The sequence below is a fragment of the Rattus norvegicus genome, chromosome 12 (assembly GCF_036323735.1).
Source record: "Rattus norvegicus strain BN/NHsdMcwi chromosome 12, GRCr8, whole genome shotgun sequence".
Classification (NCBI taxonomy): Eukaryota; Metazoa; Chordata; class Mammalia; order Rodentia; family Muridae; genus Rattus; species Rattus norvegicus.
In genome coordinates this window covers 43649279-43666270 of record NC_086030.1, presented here as the reverse complement: position 1 = coordinate 43666270, position 16992 = coordinate 43649279, and the positions used below count along the sequence as shown (strand labels likewise).

The following is a 16992-nucleotide window of genomic DNA, read 5'->3' as shown; positions in this document are numbered from 1 at the left end:
CCCCGGGCAAGCGCCTCGCTGCCTTTGTGTCTCCGAATCCTACTCCTCCGCCCGGTGCGATACGGCCGGCGGGCGCGAGGTTCCGAGGAGACACTCCTCGGCTCGCTCCAACAGGCCCGGCCGGCCCACGCCGCGCTTCAGGCCGGAGCAGCTAATAGGGCTCGGAGGCCGCGCCGGGGAAGCCGCGGCCTCCTCGGCCCGCGACTGACGCGCGCCCGCGCCCAGGGCGGGGCGTCCACGCAGCCCCGGCGTCCCACGGCAGCCCGCACCTCTTTCTCTCCCTCCCTGGCTCCGTCCCCGCTCCGAGAGGGCCGCGCTCGGCTCAGCAGCGCCTCCCGCGAGCCACCGCCGCCGCCGCGGCCCCTCCCCCGCCCCCCGCGCGGCCGGCGCCCGTCACGTGACGCACCGCAGCCAATGGCGGGCCGAGCCGCGGTCGGCGGCCGCCATTGCTGTCAGAGCGAGCGAGCCCGGGGAGGGAGGAGAAGCGCGGCCGACTGGGGAGGAGGGGGGGGTGGGGAGGAAGAGGAAGGAGGGGACGGCGCTCGGCTGCCGGGGTCGCCCGCTGGCTTCGTCCGCACCCCCCCCTTCGCGGGCTCGCGCGGCGGCGGCGGCGGCGGCGGCTCCGGGCGGCTGCGGGGCTCGCGTGCCTCACGCGCCGGCGCGGCCGAGGGCGAGTCGCCCGCCGGCTGGAGATAAACAAGGCGGCCGACGAGGCGGCGAGGCGGAGGCGGAGGCGGCGGCCCTGCGCGACAGAGGCGGGCGGCGTTGCCGCGCCGCGCCCCCCGCTGCCGCCGCCGCCGCCCTCGGGCCTCCCGCGCGGGCCTCGCGCCCCGGTGCCCGCGAGCCGCCGCCCGGCCCGGCCCGCTCCGACATGCCCCGCTCTGGCGGCCGGGCTCGCGGAGGACCATGACCGCCGCGGCGAACTGGGTGGCGAACGGGGCGAGCCTGGAGGATTGTCACTCTAACCTCTTCTCGCTGGTGAGTGGCGGGGCGGGGGCCCGGGTGGGGGGCGCGACCTCCCCGCCGCGCAACTTTCTCCTCCCGGAGCCCTGGCGGCGTCGGCGAGCGCGGCGCCCGGCGTGGACGTGCGTGTGGAAGTCGGGGCGCTGCGGACGCCGGGGCGCGCTCGGAGCGCCCACCTCCGTGGCAATCACACCCCTCCCCTCCCCTTCCCCCTCTTTTTTCTTTCTTTTTTTTTTTTCCTCCTCCTTCCCGAAATGTGGAAGGCTTCTCCGCCTTGTGCAGCCGCCGGCGCCGGTGATCTGCAGGCTCGCCCTCTCTCTCCCGATCGGATCGGCCGCTCGCCCGTGTCTGCTTTCTGAATTTTTCTTTCTTTCTACCTCCCTCTCTCTCTTTTTAAATTCCACAATGACACCTGCGATTTCGCCCGAAAACAGTTGATGGAAGGCGATGGTGTCAGGCAAAGGACTCTGGCAGCTGGAGCTCGCGCGGTTGTAAACACGGACAGCCGCCCGCCTCTCGAGGCTTACTATGCCGGAGAGCGGGAGAGCCGTTGCTCGGAGCCCACGGAAGGTGGAGGAAGCTGGTGCTCCTCGCTCTCCTCCGCTGCCTTTAAAAACTGTTTTCTCTGCCTTAACAAGGAACACACACACACACACACACACACACACAGACACACACACGCGCGCGCGAGCAACAAGCTGGGCGGTTTGATAACATCGCTTTTATCTGCCTTCGCCTCGCCTCTCCCGCTCTCGCCTCTGATAATTGACAACTTTTGCTTTGGAAGTGCATCGCCTGCCTTAATCTCGAACCATTTAGGGTGTCAATTGTTCTTCTGGAAGCCTGGCACCGGGTGGCGGCGGCTCGATTCATCGAAATTAAAAATGTATAGGGCTCCAGCAACTCTTTCCTGGCGGTGGCAGTGACATTTGGTGGTAAATGCCATCTTTGCTTTTTATTGGGTCGTATTACCTAGCTCTGAAAACATTCGCGTTGTTAAACCTGGCGCTTAGACTGATAATGGGAGTGCGTGGTCTTTAAATACGCGCTTTGTGCCTGAGTTACTGTATGTGGAGCTCTGTGCCCCGGAGAGTAAGAATTTGTTTAAATATTGAGCAAAGATTTGTAAACAGATGTAAGGCAATTATGTTTCAAGTGTAGAATATAATTGGAAAATTGGTTGAACGGCCTATTTAATTTAGCCTTAAAAACTGAACTTATTTTAAGTTGTGTGCCCAATTTTGGTGGGGGAGCGTTATGGGTGCTGCCTTTTGGAAAGCATGCGTTTATTGCAAATTATTTTCTGGAACCCCTGCTGTAGATAGAAGCTTTTTTTCCTTAGTCCCTGTTTACACTGGATAAATAATTTAGTGTTCAAATTGTAATTAGTTACATTTAATTATGGGTGGCATAGATGTTTTTTCTCCCCTTGGAGATTAGTGGAGAAATACGAATTGTTGCCAACTTTGGAAGTGTCATTCTGTTTTCATGCCGATAAAGAAATCAAGCATGATTTTGGCCTACAAAGACTGAGTGACACAGTACCCCTGCTTCCACTCTTGTAAGCAGACTGATTGCAGGTCACCCCGAATTTTATCCAGAGGCTGAGTTTCAAGATTCAGTTAGCAGTTGGGGTTCTTCCTTTTACTACTGTGGGAATTTACTCTTGATCTTTTGATGTGAGATAAAACTACTTCTGCCTCTTTTTTCACCCCTCCACCCCCACTTCCCCTGTTTGTCATTTAGTATTAGATTCAGGGACCTTCATAGATCAGCAAATGTATTGACTAGCAGGGTATTCCCCCCCCCCCCCCCCAATTTGTCGACTGGGCGATCACAATGACACTTTTACAGGTAATTAAAATAACCAAGTCAGCCACGTTAGTTGGCCACATTACTGTCATCACGCTGAGCAGCAGTGCTGTGTGCATGTGGCTAATTTATATACAATGTGTTGTGCGGGCAAATGCAAGCCTGCCCGGCTGAACAGCCCAACTCTAGGATCCTTCCTCATTTCTCTCAGCTTCAGCGAGTGAGGGGGTAGAGAAGAGATTCTTTGTTGAAGATTCTGAACTTTGATTTTGACTGCATTCTGGGTATTTCTCCCCTAACATATTTAAACCAAAAAGTTGACTTTGGAATATAAAGTACAATTAACTTTTTGGGTGACTAATTTTGGAATGCAGAAATTGGTTTAGATTTAGATTGGTTTAAAAATGTAGACTGTTTATATGGAGGTGGATAAATGGTGTTTAATTTTTAAGAACTTTATCTTTATTTTATAAGCACTGATTGTTGTTTGGCTTCCTTGTGTACTTGTGTGAGGGTGTTGGATTTCTTGGGGTTGGAATTGGAGACCATTGTAAGCTGCCCTGTAGGTGATGGGAATTGGACCCAGGTCCTCTGGAGGATTAGCCAGTGCTCTTAACCCTGGAGTCATCTTTCTAGCCCTAAAATTTTTAAAAAACCAAACCTAATAATAAAAGAGACCCGGGGCTGGGGATTTAGCTCAGTGGTAGAGCGCTTACCTAGGAAGCGCAAGGCCCTGGGTTCCGGAAAAAAAGAACCAAAAAAAAAAAAAAAAAAAAAAAGACCCACAGAAAACCAAAACCAAGGACAAACTGCCTTTAGTCCTTTTTTCTGATTCTTAGTTGAGATTTTTTTCCCTGAAGAGTGTGCACACACAGCAACAACTTACCTTATCGAGAATACATTGCCTAAAGAATATTGTATAGAAGAGTTGATTCCATAGGAGAGGCAGTTGTCATCTTTTCAAAATCATGTTTTGTGTCAGAAGAACTCTAGGAACCTAGCATTTTGTGTTTTTGAACAGTTTGGCCTGCAGTTTTGTTTCTGAGCAGAGCATAGTCACTTCTAGAACACTGCCCACCCACATGCTCCTGTTATCGTGGATGGAGGTGTAAGCTGGAGCCGAGCCTTGAGGGAACCATGAGCCACGCCTTCCTGAGATCCTGAGGCCAATACCAGGGCTGAGCAGAGGCTGACTGGGCAATCAGGCCCCCTAGATTCTTGTTCCTCGTCTCTTACTGAGTTTGTTTTCTGACACTGCCCGGAGTCCCATTTCCTAGCCTTTCTTTTCTGTCTCCACCCCCACCCTAACCTGTGAAAGGCCATTGGATGCATATGATGTGGGTCCTCGTTGTGCTGATTCTCACTCTTCCTCCTGTGAGATTTGTAGCCACTGCTGCAGGAAATTTGTGCCTGACTGGTCCTTTGTGACACAAAACTTTTCTCATGCTGTCCATCAAGTTAAGTGTGCTTAGTTTTCATTTTTGGAAAATGTAGCAGTGTGGCCCTGTAGAAAATGTGGCCCTGAACTCATCCCTTAGTGAAGAAACATTATAGTTTCCAGATGCCCAGTGTATCTTTCTGTGTTTCTTTTGAGATACTGTGGAGAAAGTGACTCTGTGCCCTTTAGGTTAGACTTAAGTATGTTGGGTACTGGGACTTGGGGGACACTTCTAGGTTCTAGATATTTTCTCCACATTCATGTCTGGTTTGCTTAAATTCTCCTTGGCTGTAGGTAACTGAATAATGCTGTCAAATCCTCACTGAATTAAAACACGTGTACACCCATTAGTACTTAATGTCTTACCCAGGGCCATTCATTTTGTTTCTGAAGCTTTTAGGGTAATTTGTTGTAGATGTAATTTCCTGTTGTCTTATGGGCCTTCTCTGTGCCCTAAGGAAAGGAAGGTAGTTGTAACTGTAGAAAACTTGAGCTGCTGGGAACCTAGAAGCTAGAGTGGGGAGTGCGGGATGGAGAGGAGGGAAGATTTGCCAAGGTGTCAGAGCGTCCAGATACACTCACAGGCTTTTTTGTTTTTGGGTTTTTTTGTCCAGTTTGCAGTTTTAATATTTAAAATAAGTGTACGTTTAAAGCATCTTTTTCATGATGGTTCATTTCCTTTAATGAAAATATTTATAATATGCCAATGTGTTTTCAGCATTTGTTGTTAGTAGCACATGGCATTATAGTATTTATATTTTTTTAATGGCAATAATTGCTACCCGGTAATGGTTGCCATATTAACCTCCAATTGCTAGTAAATATTTTTAAGTACATAATAGACAGCAATTTAAGGCATAGTGTAGCAGTTTACTGGACCGTTTTAAAGAGCCATTTGTACGTGTGATGCGTTCATAATTTAAAGCGAAATAATGTGCCTGAGATCCACATGTGCCAGAGGCCCTGCCATGCTCATGGCGAAGCAGGCCGGCCCATTCCATTCTCTTTGTGTGCCAGACAGGAAGTGTTTGTAGAGTGTGTGCAGGCACTCTGGTCGTTTTGCCATGGACATGTTAGATGATGTATATAGAAAAAAAGTCTCTCAAGGTATTTCTTTAAATACCGTTAGCTCATAGATGTGACTTACGCTAATTAGTATGGAAAATTGATCTTTTTTGTTCGCTAGCTAATTTAGCCTAGTTAATTGTGGGCTAATTGTATTCATCAGACACGTCCAGGATCTATACTCTGAGATGAGTAAAGGCAGCATTGAGATGGAACTCTCAGTGTGTACTGGGATGCTGTAGATTATCTGAATGGTAATTCAGCTATCAAAGTTTGATTCAGAGATAGATATTTTTGAAGCCTTGACTTATTTTTCAGAAGATAATAACATTGTTATTTAAGCCAGTACAGGTACCGATTTCCCTCCTGTGGAAAGGATGGCATGTTTATCTCACAGGAGCTGGCCGGTGAGAGAGAGAGATTAGATAAAGCTTAGGAAAATTAAAATGTGGTTGGATAGTAGGTGTGACTGGTGACCTGTGCTTTCTAACCATTTACTAGAAGCCCTGAGAGGAGACTCTCCAGCGCTGCTGCTAGCGTGCTTTAAGATACTCCGAGTGCATAGAGTGCATATGAATGCACTGGACAGATTGCAGAAGGTGCCGTGTACCAGGATTGATCTCTGTTTGTCATTTTAGAGATAATTTTGTTGTTGCAAAGAAGTAGCATCCAGTGCATTGCAAGGGGAGTTAATCAGATAGCGTAAATTAGATGGCCTGTGGGAGTAGCTTCCCCTCTCAGCAAAACAAGAAAAAAAATATAAAACAAGTCAACACACATTTGCCTCTTAGGATCCGCCTAGAGTTTTAGAATTAGAGACTCAGTGTTTGTGTTATTGGAATGTCTGACTTTCCCTTATTGAGTGCTGGATCACATCCTTTTGATCCCGCTCAGATAATTCCCCTTTATGCTATATGCTTTCAATGTTTATTTGAAAGATTTGAAGGTGTTAGCTTTGTTCTGTTGAGAGAACTGACTTCATTACATAGGGGAGGTGATATTCCATTCATCTTGGTAAATATTAACATAAATGAGGAGTTGTAAATTCAGGCTCATTTGCATGAATGAGATGCCCATGCTTGCCCAGTTTTTTAGTTGTAGGTGCTTATGTGCATCAGCATAGTTTCCTTTCTTTGCTTTAGCTGATTTAAAAATAGTTGTGAAATCATCTTAAAAAGCTGAGATCTGTTGCTTTGTGGGATTTTCCTGTGCTCCTGGACGGTACTGCTTGTAAGGCAGCGGTGAGGAGACCGCCCCTTCCAGCTGCTGGGGACAGCTGCTGCTAGGAAGCTTCCCTGTGCGCATGTTGGTGATGCCTGCTGCACAGGCCTCCTTGAAGGAAGGATCTCTTTGCGTTTGTTTGGATTCTAGTCTAAAACCATAAGATGACTTCTTTCTTCCCGGAGGGAAATTGGGAGAAAGCACTTTTCTCAAGGCAAATGTTCCTTCACTGGTGTCTCTCCTGCTTCAGTTCTGTGTTTCTGAATGTTTATTTTCTCATTCTGGGGGAATTGTGGTAGGATATTCTTAAAGCTGTATTTGCATCACTTCACAGTAAAGCACACAGCTTTCTGTATTTTGTACCCCCCCCCCCCCCCCCCCCGGAGCTGGGGACTGAACCCAGGGCCTTGTGCTTGCTAGGCAAGCGCTCTACCACTGAGCTAAATACCCAACCCCTCTTTTTGTTAGTTTTGAGACAGGGTATCGTTTTGTAGCCCAGGCTAGCCAGGAACTCACTAGAGAACCCAGGCTGGCCTCAAACTGAAGGTAATCCAGTTGCCTGGGCCTTGGCAGTGCTGAGATTACTGAATCTTTATTAGAGGTCTTGGCAGAAGTACTTGCCCCAAGTTCCCGACATCCAGAATCCACACAATGGAAGGAGAAAATGAACTCCATAGTTGTCCTCGGACAGGCAGACACAGATATGTGCATGTATGTGTGCACACTTGCACACGTCTTCTGAGCACACACAAATGAATGAAGAGGGCATTTTTTCTATTTTCTTTTGGTTATAATTTATTCTTAATTTGTATCAAGTCACAGCACTAATTGGCCATTAGACATTTGGTCTTAGAATTGAAAAAAAAAGCATTTATTTCAAATAAAACAGATAATTGTGAACAGGAGTTTTGTAATATGGTGGAAATGTTTCAGCGTGACCCTCTAGCATCTTATTAAACTTTAGGAAGATGAGTATTTGTGACAGAGATACACTGTGTACCTGGAGCTTGTTTGGGGGCTCTGGGTAGACTTTCTGCCTCTGCCCAAGAGTGCTAGGGCCACAGTTGTCCCCCAACCCCAAACTAGGCTTGCTCATTTTAAAAATCTGTTCCGGGATCACCTCCTCTCTGAAGCTTTCCGTGATTGCCACAGGTGGAACTAGTTTCTCAGAGTCTTTTTTTTTTTTTTTTTTTTTTTTTTTTTTGGTTCTTTTTTTCGGAGCTGGGGACTGAACCCAGGGCCTTGTGCTTCCTAGGTAAGCGCTCTACTCTCAGAGTCTTGATACACCTCTGAGGAGAAGAGGTTTTTTAGTGCACAATTATCTTGGTTCTCCCTGCACTTAGGCATTCATTCCATGCTATTAAGCATCCTGGAGGCATCCTCAGCGCTTGTTTGGGTTCTTTTTTTTTTTTTTTTTTTTTTTTTGGTTCTTTTTTTCCGGAGCTGGGGACCGAACCCAGGGCCTTGCGCTTCCTAGGTAAGCGCTCTACCACTGAGCTAAATCCCCAGCCCCTTGTTTGGGTTCTAATTGAAAAAATGCTACTGCAGAGCTTTGAGCTGGCTCATGCCTTTATTTAATTCTGCCACTCAGGAGGGAGAGGTGGGCAGGCTCTATGAGCAAGCTTGAGGCCAACCTGGTCTATGTAGAGTTCCAGGATGGCCAAGGCTACATAGCTACATAGAGATATTTTATCTTTCTCTCTCTCTCTCTCTCTCTCTCTCTCTCTCTCTCTCTCACACACACACACACACACACACACACACACACACACACACACACTGCTATAACATAATTTAGATGTTTAGCTCTGTCCCTGGATTTTGTTAGTAAGACTGAATGCACCCTAGCGTGTCAGTATCCAGGATTGTCTACGCTTGCTGAACTGTAGTTTTGTAACCCTTTGGGAATTAGGTCTGGGCCTTGACCTTTTGTTCTACAGGCTGTGCAGGGGGCTTTTTCTCAGCCTTTAGTCACAAGGTCACTTTTTTTTTTTTTTTTTTTGGTTCTTTTTTTTTTTTTTTTTTTTCGGAGCTGGGGACCGAACCCAGGGCCTTGCGCTTCCTAGGTAAGCGCTCTACCACTGAGCTAAATCCCCAGCCCCACAAGGTCACTTTTTATGAGTCCAGTAAAGAGCCCAGTACACTAGGCAGTGAACTGGAATAGAGAAACTTGGGCCGATTTAAAATTTTTATTGATTGGGCAAATCAGGCTGGACACAACTTGTGAACTTGAGTTGGGGCATGTGAGAAAATCATTTGAGCATATTTTGTTTTAGACACAGTGATCCTGGCTGGTCTAGAACTCACTTTGTAACTCTTCTCAGAACTTCTCAGGCTTCTGCATGGGTGCTGGGATTTCAGACATGCACCCAAGACCTCAAGCATATAACCGTGTGAGCATTGGTCAGGCCGGCACCTGAAAGGCTGGGGGAAGCCTCAGCTTTCACCATTTTTAAGGGAAAAGAGATGGAATTGCTCACACCTATGCTGTTCTTGGGTTTTTCCTCACATGTGAGCTGTGAAAAGAGATGTGGAATCCATCTTTGCATGTGGCTTTTCTTCTCACTTGGGATTTCCCCGTGTATGTATTTTAAGTACTGGAGGATTTCGTACCAACTCTGAGCTATAACTGGTGAAACCAGGAATTGAACCCCGGCTCTTACTTGGTAGTTGATGGATGACTTCCTAGGCAGCTCTTCGACCTTTAATAGCAAGTATGCTAACATTTTGAGATTGTTCTTAAGGAATGTCAAAAATAGTACCTGATAAAAACTATTCTTAACATCAAATCATGGTTAGCCTGCTGTGCCGATTCCCTTGTTCTGTTTTGCAAAGAAAGGAGCTAAGGTCTGTATACTTTCTGATTTTCATTGAACAACCTTGGTCGTGTCTCAGCTTTGCGTTGTCACTGAAGGAGGGTCCTCATAGATCTATAGTCTTTCTGTTAGGCATGCGGACTGTGAATAGGGCCTTAACTTTACCATTGGAACTAGAAGTTACCATGAGGGTGTACTCTGTAGTCTAAAATATTAGAAAGGGTTCATTCCCACTGCCTTGTGCTGCACGTGGAGACTGTTAGAGATAGAGAACATGGCTTTCCTGCTATTCCCTCAGGATTGTCCCACAGTGGGAGGGATCCAGCAGCACTTTCCCTAGCTTGTTGTTTGGGCTGGCAGAGGCAGTCTAGACCTCCTTGCCTCAGGCAGTTGGAGTGCCTATCCGAGGTAGGGGGCCTGCCCTTCAGGCCCAGACAAGGACTGTTGGCTGGAGGATGCTTGAAGGGTGTGGAGAGGCCTGGTGCTGTGTTCACAATGAGCAGCAGTTCTTCAGGGAGGTGCAGGCCCCTTCCCCCCCTGAGTTTGGCTCTCCTCACTGGCACCCTTCATTAACAGTGAGAACACTGGCAGGTTCTGTGATGCTATCAGGAGGAAAGATTTGGTGTTTCTACCGTAGAGCTCTTCTGTCCTCAGTCTGACACACAGGCTTTTTGCTTGCTGTTTTATGTGGAAAACGAGGACTTCTGAGACCCAAGGAGATGTAAGGGATTTGGGAGTGAGGGTGGATGGAATAGCCAATAAACTAATATTTAGAAATGTTAATTTTTTGTATGCAGTGTTTGAGAAATTTAGGACATGTATAATTCATTTAGGAATAGTGTGCATCAGAAATGATTAAAATCTAGCTTGCACTTACCAAAGGGCTAAGGGTCTGACGCACGGGGGAAAAGACCTACACGTACGATTTAATTTCTGAGATGCTGTATGTCAGGCCCAGAGGGAGCTGCATGGGCTGCGTGATGCCTTGAAACTGAGAAGACCAGAGGGGAACTTTCTGCTGGCCCTGGGAGGGGTAGAGAGTAGGCTGGGGCCTGCTGGGGAGTGAGAAGGGAGTTCTGTGGGACTCTGTCACAGCTCTTGAGTTTGCTTGGGAGAATTTGCTGAGGTGGCCTGTAGAACCCTCTAGTTTATGGCCCTGCTTCTCGGCTTCCTTTTAAAACAGCACGGACACTTACTGAGGTGGAATTTTCATTAGGTGGAAAATGTAAAGTGTAGGCAGGCCAGTTTAGATTAAGAAATGGTGATGTTAAAATAATCTTGAGCTTTCTAAAATAATCGAGCTCTGAACTTTAAGGAGACAGAGCTGCATTGTGCAAGGTGCTAATGACTAAAGTGACAAATATTTCAGAGACTGGACAGACGTGAAGTCTTAAACGAGCAGATGGCACATGAAATGAGAATGGGAGATAATCCAAGACGATAGAGAAACTATTAAGAGAATGGATTGAAGAAAAGCGGTGTGTTAAATGGTATTGGATTGAATATGTGTTTAAGAGTCTTTCTAGGACTGCTCTCTTTCACAGGCAAATCTGACTTCTTGAGCCCTGTGAGCCACCGTCCTTCAGGTTCTGCACATTTTCCACGGTAGTTTCTGCATGATGATCACTTGTGTTTGACCCTGCTGCTGTGGGTGCATTTAAGTCAGTGTGTGCTTTCAGTAGACAGCGAGATTGGTTTCCTCTGACATGAGAGTAAACAACCGGGTAATGACAGTTTTTAAGGCACTTATAGGCCTTGAGTGGCAGGAGAGGCTTGCTGTCTGTCTGCTCAGTGGTCAGTGACCGTGAGGGTGGAGGTTGTCCTGGTGAGCTGATGGGTAGGTGGCTCTGAGCCAGCCTGGGGCTCTTGAGGGAGTGGGAAAAGCAAGGTCCTATTGAAGGTTTGCTTTTGTAGATTTAGGAGCAATAGAGAGACTGTAAAGGCAGAGGCATAATCTGGTAGTTTAGCAAAATCCCCACTGGCCTGGCTTTGAAGGGGCCTCTTAGAGATTAAGGATGGGAGAGAGTGGGAGAGCCCTAGTGTGGAGGAGGGGCAGGGCGGGCCGGCTCCCTGCAGCTCCAGTGGGAGTCCAAGGGTTAGACACTGGATTTTATTTTGAACAAATAAAATCCTAAAAAAAAAAATCTGTCTTTTAAATTTTCATTTATTTGTGTGGAGGGGGAAAAGAGGACAGTTGCCACAGGTATGTGGAGGGCACAGGACAACTCTCACAATTTATTAACTTGTCACTAAAGCTTTTGCATTTTGCATTTCATGTTACAGTGGTTCATTGTAACAATCTTTTTTTTTTTTTTTTTAAAGACAGGTATTTACTATGTAGTTGTGTCTGCCCTGGAACTCATTAGGTGAACCAGGCTGGCTTCAAACTCACGAAGATGTGCCTGCTTCTGCCTTTCAAGTGCTAGGATTAAAGCTGTGTAAACCTGTGTTATACCCGGTTTAACAGGAGCTTTCTTTAATAAGTCTCGGGCTTGAGCACAGCACCCAGGGGAGCTTGGCTTTGGCATTGGCATGCAACTGTGGGTGGTACAGTAGTGAGGGAAGGACCCCACCATGGAATGGTGAGTTGGGATGGGAGGATGGGCTCCCACATGCTGTCCTTGTGTCTCCTCGAGCACACTCACTGGGGCACAGGCACAGGCAGACGCACACAATGAATGGATTATAGGCCTGCCGGACTTTCTGCTCTCTCAAGCCCTGAGTAAGTGGTGCAGTGACCTTTGTTTTCAGTGGAGGTGGACCGTAGTTGGCCTGTATACTGAATGAATACGGAGGGCGGACAAGGATCAGAAAATACTTCTCAGAAAGAAAGGGTGCGCTGTACATGGCAGTGCATTCCTTTAATCTTACCACTGGGAGGCAGATGTTCAGAGGGTTTCTGTGAGCTCCAGGTCAGCCAGCCTGGCATGCTGAGACCCTGGTCAAAACAAAACAAAACAAAACAACTCCTCCCCCCAAAGTGAACATTTCCTCAGCTTTAGAAGAGTAGGTAGCTGTGTGCATATGTGTAGTTGTGTGCATGTGTGCATATGTGTAGATCTCTTTTGAAAGTAACTTTCCAATCAAAACATGCACTGAAGTCCTGTAAAGAGTGATTTAATCCTAGAATAATAGATATTTAAAGGAAATTTAGTTATATAATGACTCTAAATAAGGGTTGTAGTTACTTTAAAGTGAAAAAAAAACCCCACATTTATCCCTTTTGTGTGTGTACCTGCATATGCAAGTGGAAATATTCAGAACTGGGAGTCAGTTCTCTCCTTTTACCATGGTTCTGGAGACTGAACTCAGGTCCTCAGACTTGGCAGCAAGCACCTTTACCCACAGAGCCATCTTAACAACCTATGGCAGTCCCCAAGAAAATCAGCTTCAGTAACACCTGAGCAGCTCATCGTGGAGAATTTATTTCAGAGCACATTTAACCCAAACTCAGGTTCTTAGTGTTTGAGGCCTTGGAAGTAGTTAAAGTAGTGCCATTGACACAGATTTAGTGTCAGGTTCCCAGCTCAGTTCATGTCTGTTGGGTGACCCGGGTGCTCAGGAGACTGGCCACACACTTGATGACTGAGTTCTAGCTTCTGGACCCAAAAATTATGCTCTGACCTACACAGTGCGCTCTCTCTCTCTCTCTCTCTCTCTCTCTCTCTCTCTCTCTCTCTGTGTGTGTGTGTGTGTGTGTGTGTGTGTGTGTGTGTGTGTGTGTGTGTGGTAAGTTGGGGGGCAGCGACAGAGAGAGTCAGAGAGACAGAATGAGACAGACTCAATTCATTAATGTGTATGAAGTGCCTGAGATATATATTTAAAATATATTTTATTAGTTTTGGCACTCTGATGATGAAGTTGGGCTTTGCCATCCTGACAGATGGCACTGTTTTGAATCTGTCTGTAGAACCCTTTAACATTTAGTTACACTGTAGATACTAGATACTTTCATGAGCACCCATGCTTTGGATTGTGAAAGCTAATAAACCGACTTCTTTATTTTATAAACTTGATTTGAAGTGGATGTGTTTCCTCGTATTTGGAGACTTTTCTAATGACATTATTACTATAAATGGCTTGTGTTGGTTTTTATGTGGTGAGCTCAGTTACACGCCAAACAGACTCAGAATGGTAGGCATTTGTATTCTAAAGTAACTGAATTGTATTGTGAAATTTTCTTACAAGGTAGGTATGCTGCACTGTTAAAATCTAAAAGAGCTGACTTGAAAATTTTCAGAAAGTTGTGAGCTCTGAATGATAAGTGTTAAAGCCTGTTTAGCAATGCCTAGACTTCAGTATTGGCACTGAGCACAGAAGTATTTGAAGCAGCCCAGTCGAGGGTCAGTGTTCTCTGATGCAGCTTTATTCCACTGTGTGTAGCAGTGTGAGCTCGGTGATGATACTGTATGATTTTCATGAGGGAATTTGTCAGCTATACACATGTATAAATAGTATACCTGTAAAATAGCATTTTCAGACCTCACTGGAAATAATTTACTCACCTTGGCTTAGGTAAGTAAATGTGCTTTTGATTTGATGGCAGACAAGACTAACAGTTGAGGGTCGGATCACAGGGAGGAGCTTGAAGTTAAATTCTGTGTTTTAGGAGGAAGTCTAAAGAGTTTTAGAGATACAGCAACGTGCTCAGACTTCTGTTTTAAAGAGAAATTCATAGAAGTTGTAATAAAGGAGACATAAAGATGAGAGACAGGGCTGTCTTAGGATTTACTGCTGTGAAAAGACACTATGACCACAGCAGCTCTCATAAGGACAACGTGTAATTGGGGCTGGATCACAGGTTCAGAGGTTCAGTCCATTATCATCTAGGTGGGAGCATGGCAGTGTCCAGGCAGGCCTGGTGCAGTAGCTGAGAGTGCTACATCTTCATCTGAAGGCTGCTAGCAGAATACTGACTTCCAGACAGCTAGGATGAGGGTTTTTTTTTTTTTTTTTTGGTTCTTTTTTTCGGAGCTGGGGACCGAACCCAGGGCCTTGCGCTTCCTAGGTAAGCGCTCTACCACTGAGCTAAATCCCCAGCCCCTAGGATGAGGGTCTTAAAGGCAACACTCACAATGACACACCTACTCCAACAAGGACACACCTCCTACTGGTGCCACTCCGTGGACCAAGCATTTTCAAACCATCACAAGGGCTCCTTGTTGTTGTTGTGGTGGTGGCTGTGGTGGTGGTGGTAATGGTGGTGGTGATGGTGGTGGTGATGGTGGTGGTGGTGGGTGGACAGCACCCAGATGGGCTGGAGACTGATGCTTTGAGCCCAGGCGTAGGAAGCATCTACTGACCCTGCACCCCCAAGCCTCACAGACCCGAGACAGCCCCGACGACGGGAGAGTGTGTGTGTAACGTGGTTATGAGCTGCCTAGTCCCAGAGACAGGGAGATAGAAGGGAAGGGGATGGCTGGATGGGTGGAGTGGGTGAATAGGGCCTTGGGCAGGGAGGGTGGCGGTGGTGGAGTGTGGAGGTGTGAGTCAGACTGTTTTGGCAGAGGAAGAGCTCAGGAAATTCAGTTATCAGAAATGGGCACAGTATAGCCCTGACAGGAAGAAAGGAAATGGGGGTAAGCAGGTCCACAGCCCTGGTCCTTTCTCAGCAGGAGATCCAGGCCTCTGCTCTTCTGGGAGCAGGGCTTAAGCTGGAGAAAAGCAGGTTTATCTTCCCACTGTGGAGCTAGCTGCTGTGGGATGTTTCCTCTTCCTTTTTCCCCTCATGTTTTGAGATAGCTTTTCACTGTGTAGCCCTGCCTGTCCAGGAGCCCACTCTGAAGACAGGCTAACCTAGAACTCACAGAGATCCTCCTTCCTCTGCATTTTGAGTCCTGGGATTAAAGGCTTGTGTCCCCTCCCCCACTATGATGCTTCCTATAAGCTGTGTCTCTACCGGCTCACTATTAACTTTAGAGCCAAGGAGGATGGCATAGGTGGCCCTGCATTCTCACATACCTTTGCGCACATTTGAGCTTTGAGAGCTCAGTAGGTAGAGAGGGCATGTTGGTAGCCTACAAGCAGAGTGTGTGTGTGTGTGTGTGTGTGTGTGTGTGTGTGTGTGTGTGTGTGTTTGGTCGTACACAAGCACAGGCACGGGTGCACATGTGCCTGACTGTTCCTGGCTCTGATTCCTTTGAGTCTTTACTCCTAGTTTCTTTGTTCCCTTAGATTAGCACTTGGCTGCTTGATTGGACAAGTTTTGTATAGTTATTTGGAGTGTCATTTTACATGTCAGTTTTGTCTCCTGCTCGGGAATTTCACTTCCTACTGTGCTCCCTCCTCCCCTCCCTTCCTGCCCTCTGGCCCCTACCTTCTTCCTTTTTCAGCACGCTCCTGCCTCCTTGTGCTCCGGAACCCTCTGTGCTGCCACTGTGCTGTGACTTGGCAGCTCTGAGCCTCAGTTAAGCACTAGAGTGGACGTATGCACTTGAGAAGCTTCTGATGGAATCTCGTGGTGTGGCGGGGCCTCTCCAGTTGTTTCGAGTACACTTACTGGCACAGCATGTGCTATCCGTTTTCCATTGGCTGGGAATTCATTCAGCCTTCCCAGGTGGGCAGTCATTTCCCTTGGCTACCCTGAAGCTAGAGCTGGCTCTCCTGCCGTTGTCATGTTTCTTTAATTTCTCTCCAAGTGAGGTAGTACTAATGAGATACAAAATATTTTCATGAAATAAAACTTCCAGGAAACTGAAATGATAAAATCGATGTGTGTCTGAGTCACTGCGATAGCTGAGGCTTCCCCAGCACTGTGTGCGTGTCAAGTGTGCGTGTCTGCTGCGCTGGAGCGCACAGTGCACATAGCCATGCCGTCTTCATTCTGCTGTGCTCACCAACACTTTCCATGTGGTTACAGTTTTCATAATTATGACTTTAATGGAAAGTAATTTCTTTTATAAATTAAATAAAATATCACTTAATTACTCTCAGATTCAAGCAATATGGAAGTGTCTAACATAAACCATAAAGGCCCTTTTCCCTCTGAGGAAGATACCAACCAGGATTTTAATTTGTATTATTCCAGATTTGCCCCTAGCTCTTGTGTACATCTTGGTGTGTCTTCACATGCAGATTGTCTTACTGATTTCTAAAATAGCACATGTAAGGTAGAGTGTGCCGTGAACAGCTCATTTCAGCACGAGCACCCAGCCTCACCCTGCCCTCTTACTGCCCTCAGGAGCTCTGACCCTAAGTCCTAGATTGTTACGGCATGCACTACTGTGGCCTGCTGCAGTGTCTGTAGGTAGAGCTCCCAGCTTCGTACCTGCCACTCAGGGATGCAGCTGTGCCGCAGTCTGTGCCCGTCTCCACATGCTCGTCTGATGGGCGGGCTTCAGTTTTAAAGATGGGGGGTGATTCTCACCTCCTGTAACATGACTTTCTGCTGTGTGTGTGTGTGTGTGTGTGTGTGTGTGTGTGTGTCAGAAAGAGAGAGAGTAAATTTAGACATAACTTTTCTGTTATTTTTGTTAACAATAACATCCTTTCTCTAAGATAATGTACTGTTGCTTGTTTAACCACCAATTATGAGCAACATTAAGACACTTTCATCTTTTTCTGCAATAATAGTTAAACACTACATTTCGATAGATACAACCATGAGCCCACTAAGAACATATGTTAGTTTATGTTTCTACAGACAATGCATCATTCCATTTTCTTGTTCTTACCTAT

General features: G+C 46.9%; 1 protein-coding gene across 5 annotated transcripts in view; it reads left to right on the top strand.

The window, feature by feature from the left end:
• The first annotated feature begins 451 nt into the window (after positions 1-451).
• Med13l (mediator complex subunit 13L) overlaps positions 452-16992 on the top strand; it is a 197264-nt gene continuing 180723 nt past the window's right edge. For 2 of the 5 annotated variants that reach the window (XM_039090173.2, XM_039090172.2), the window contains exon 1: positions 846-978. In XM_039090173.2, the coding sequence (XP_038946101.1) occupies positions 907-978 (72 nt within the window). In that variant the 5' untranslated portion in view covers positions 846-906. Of the gene's footprint in view, positions 979-1008; positions 1899-16992 lie in introns of those variants that run through there. The other 3 variants (XM_039090175.2, XM_063271538.1, NM_001419791.1) reach the window with 2 other exon arrangements.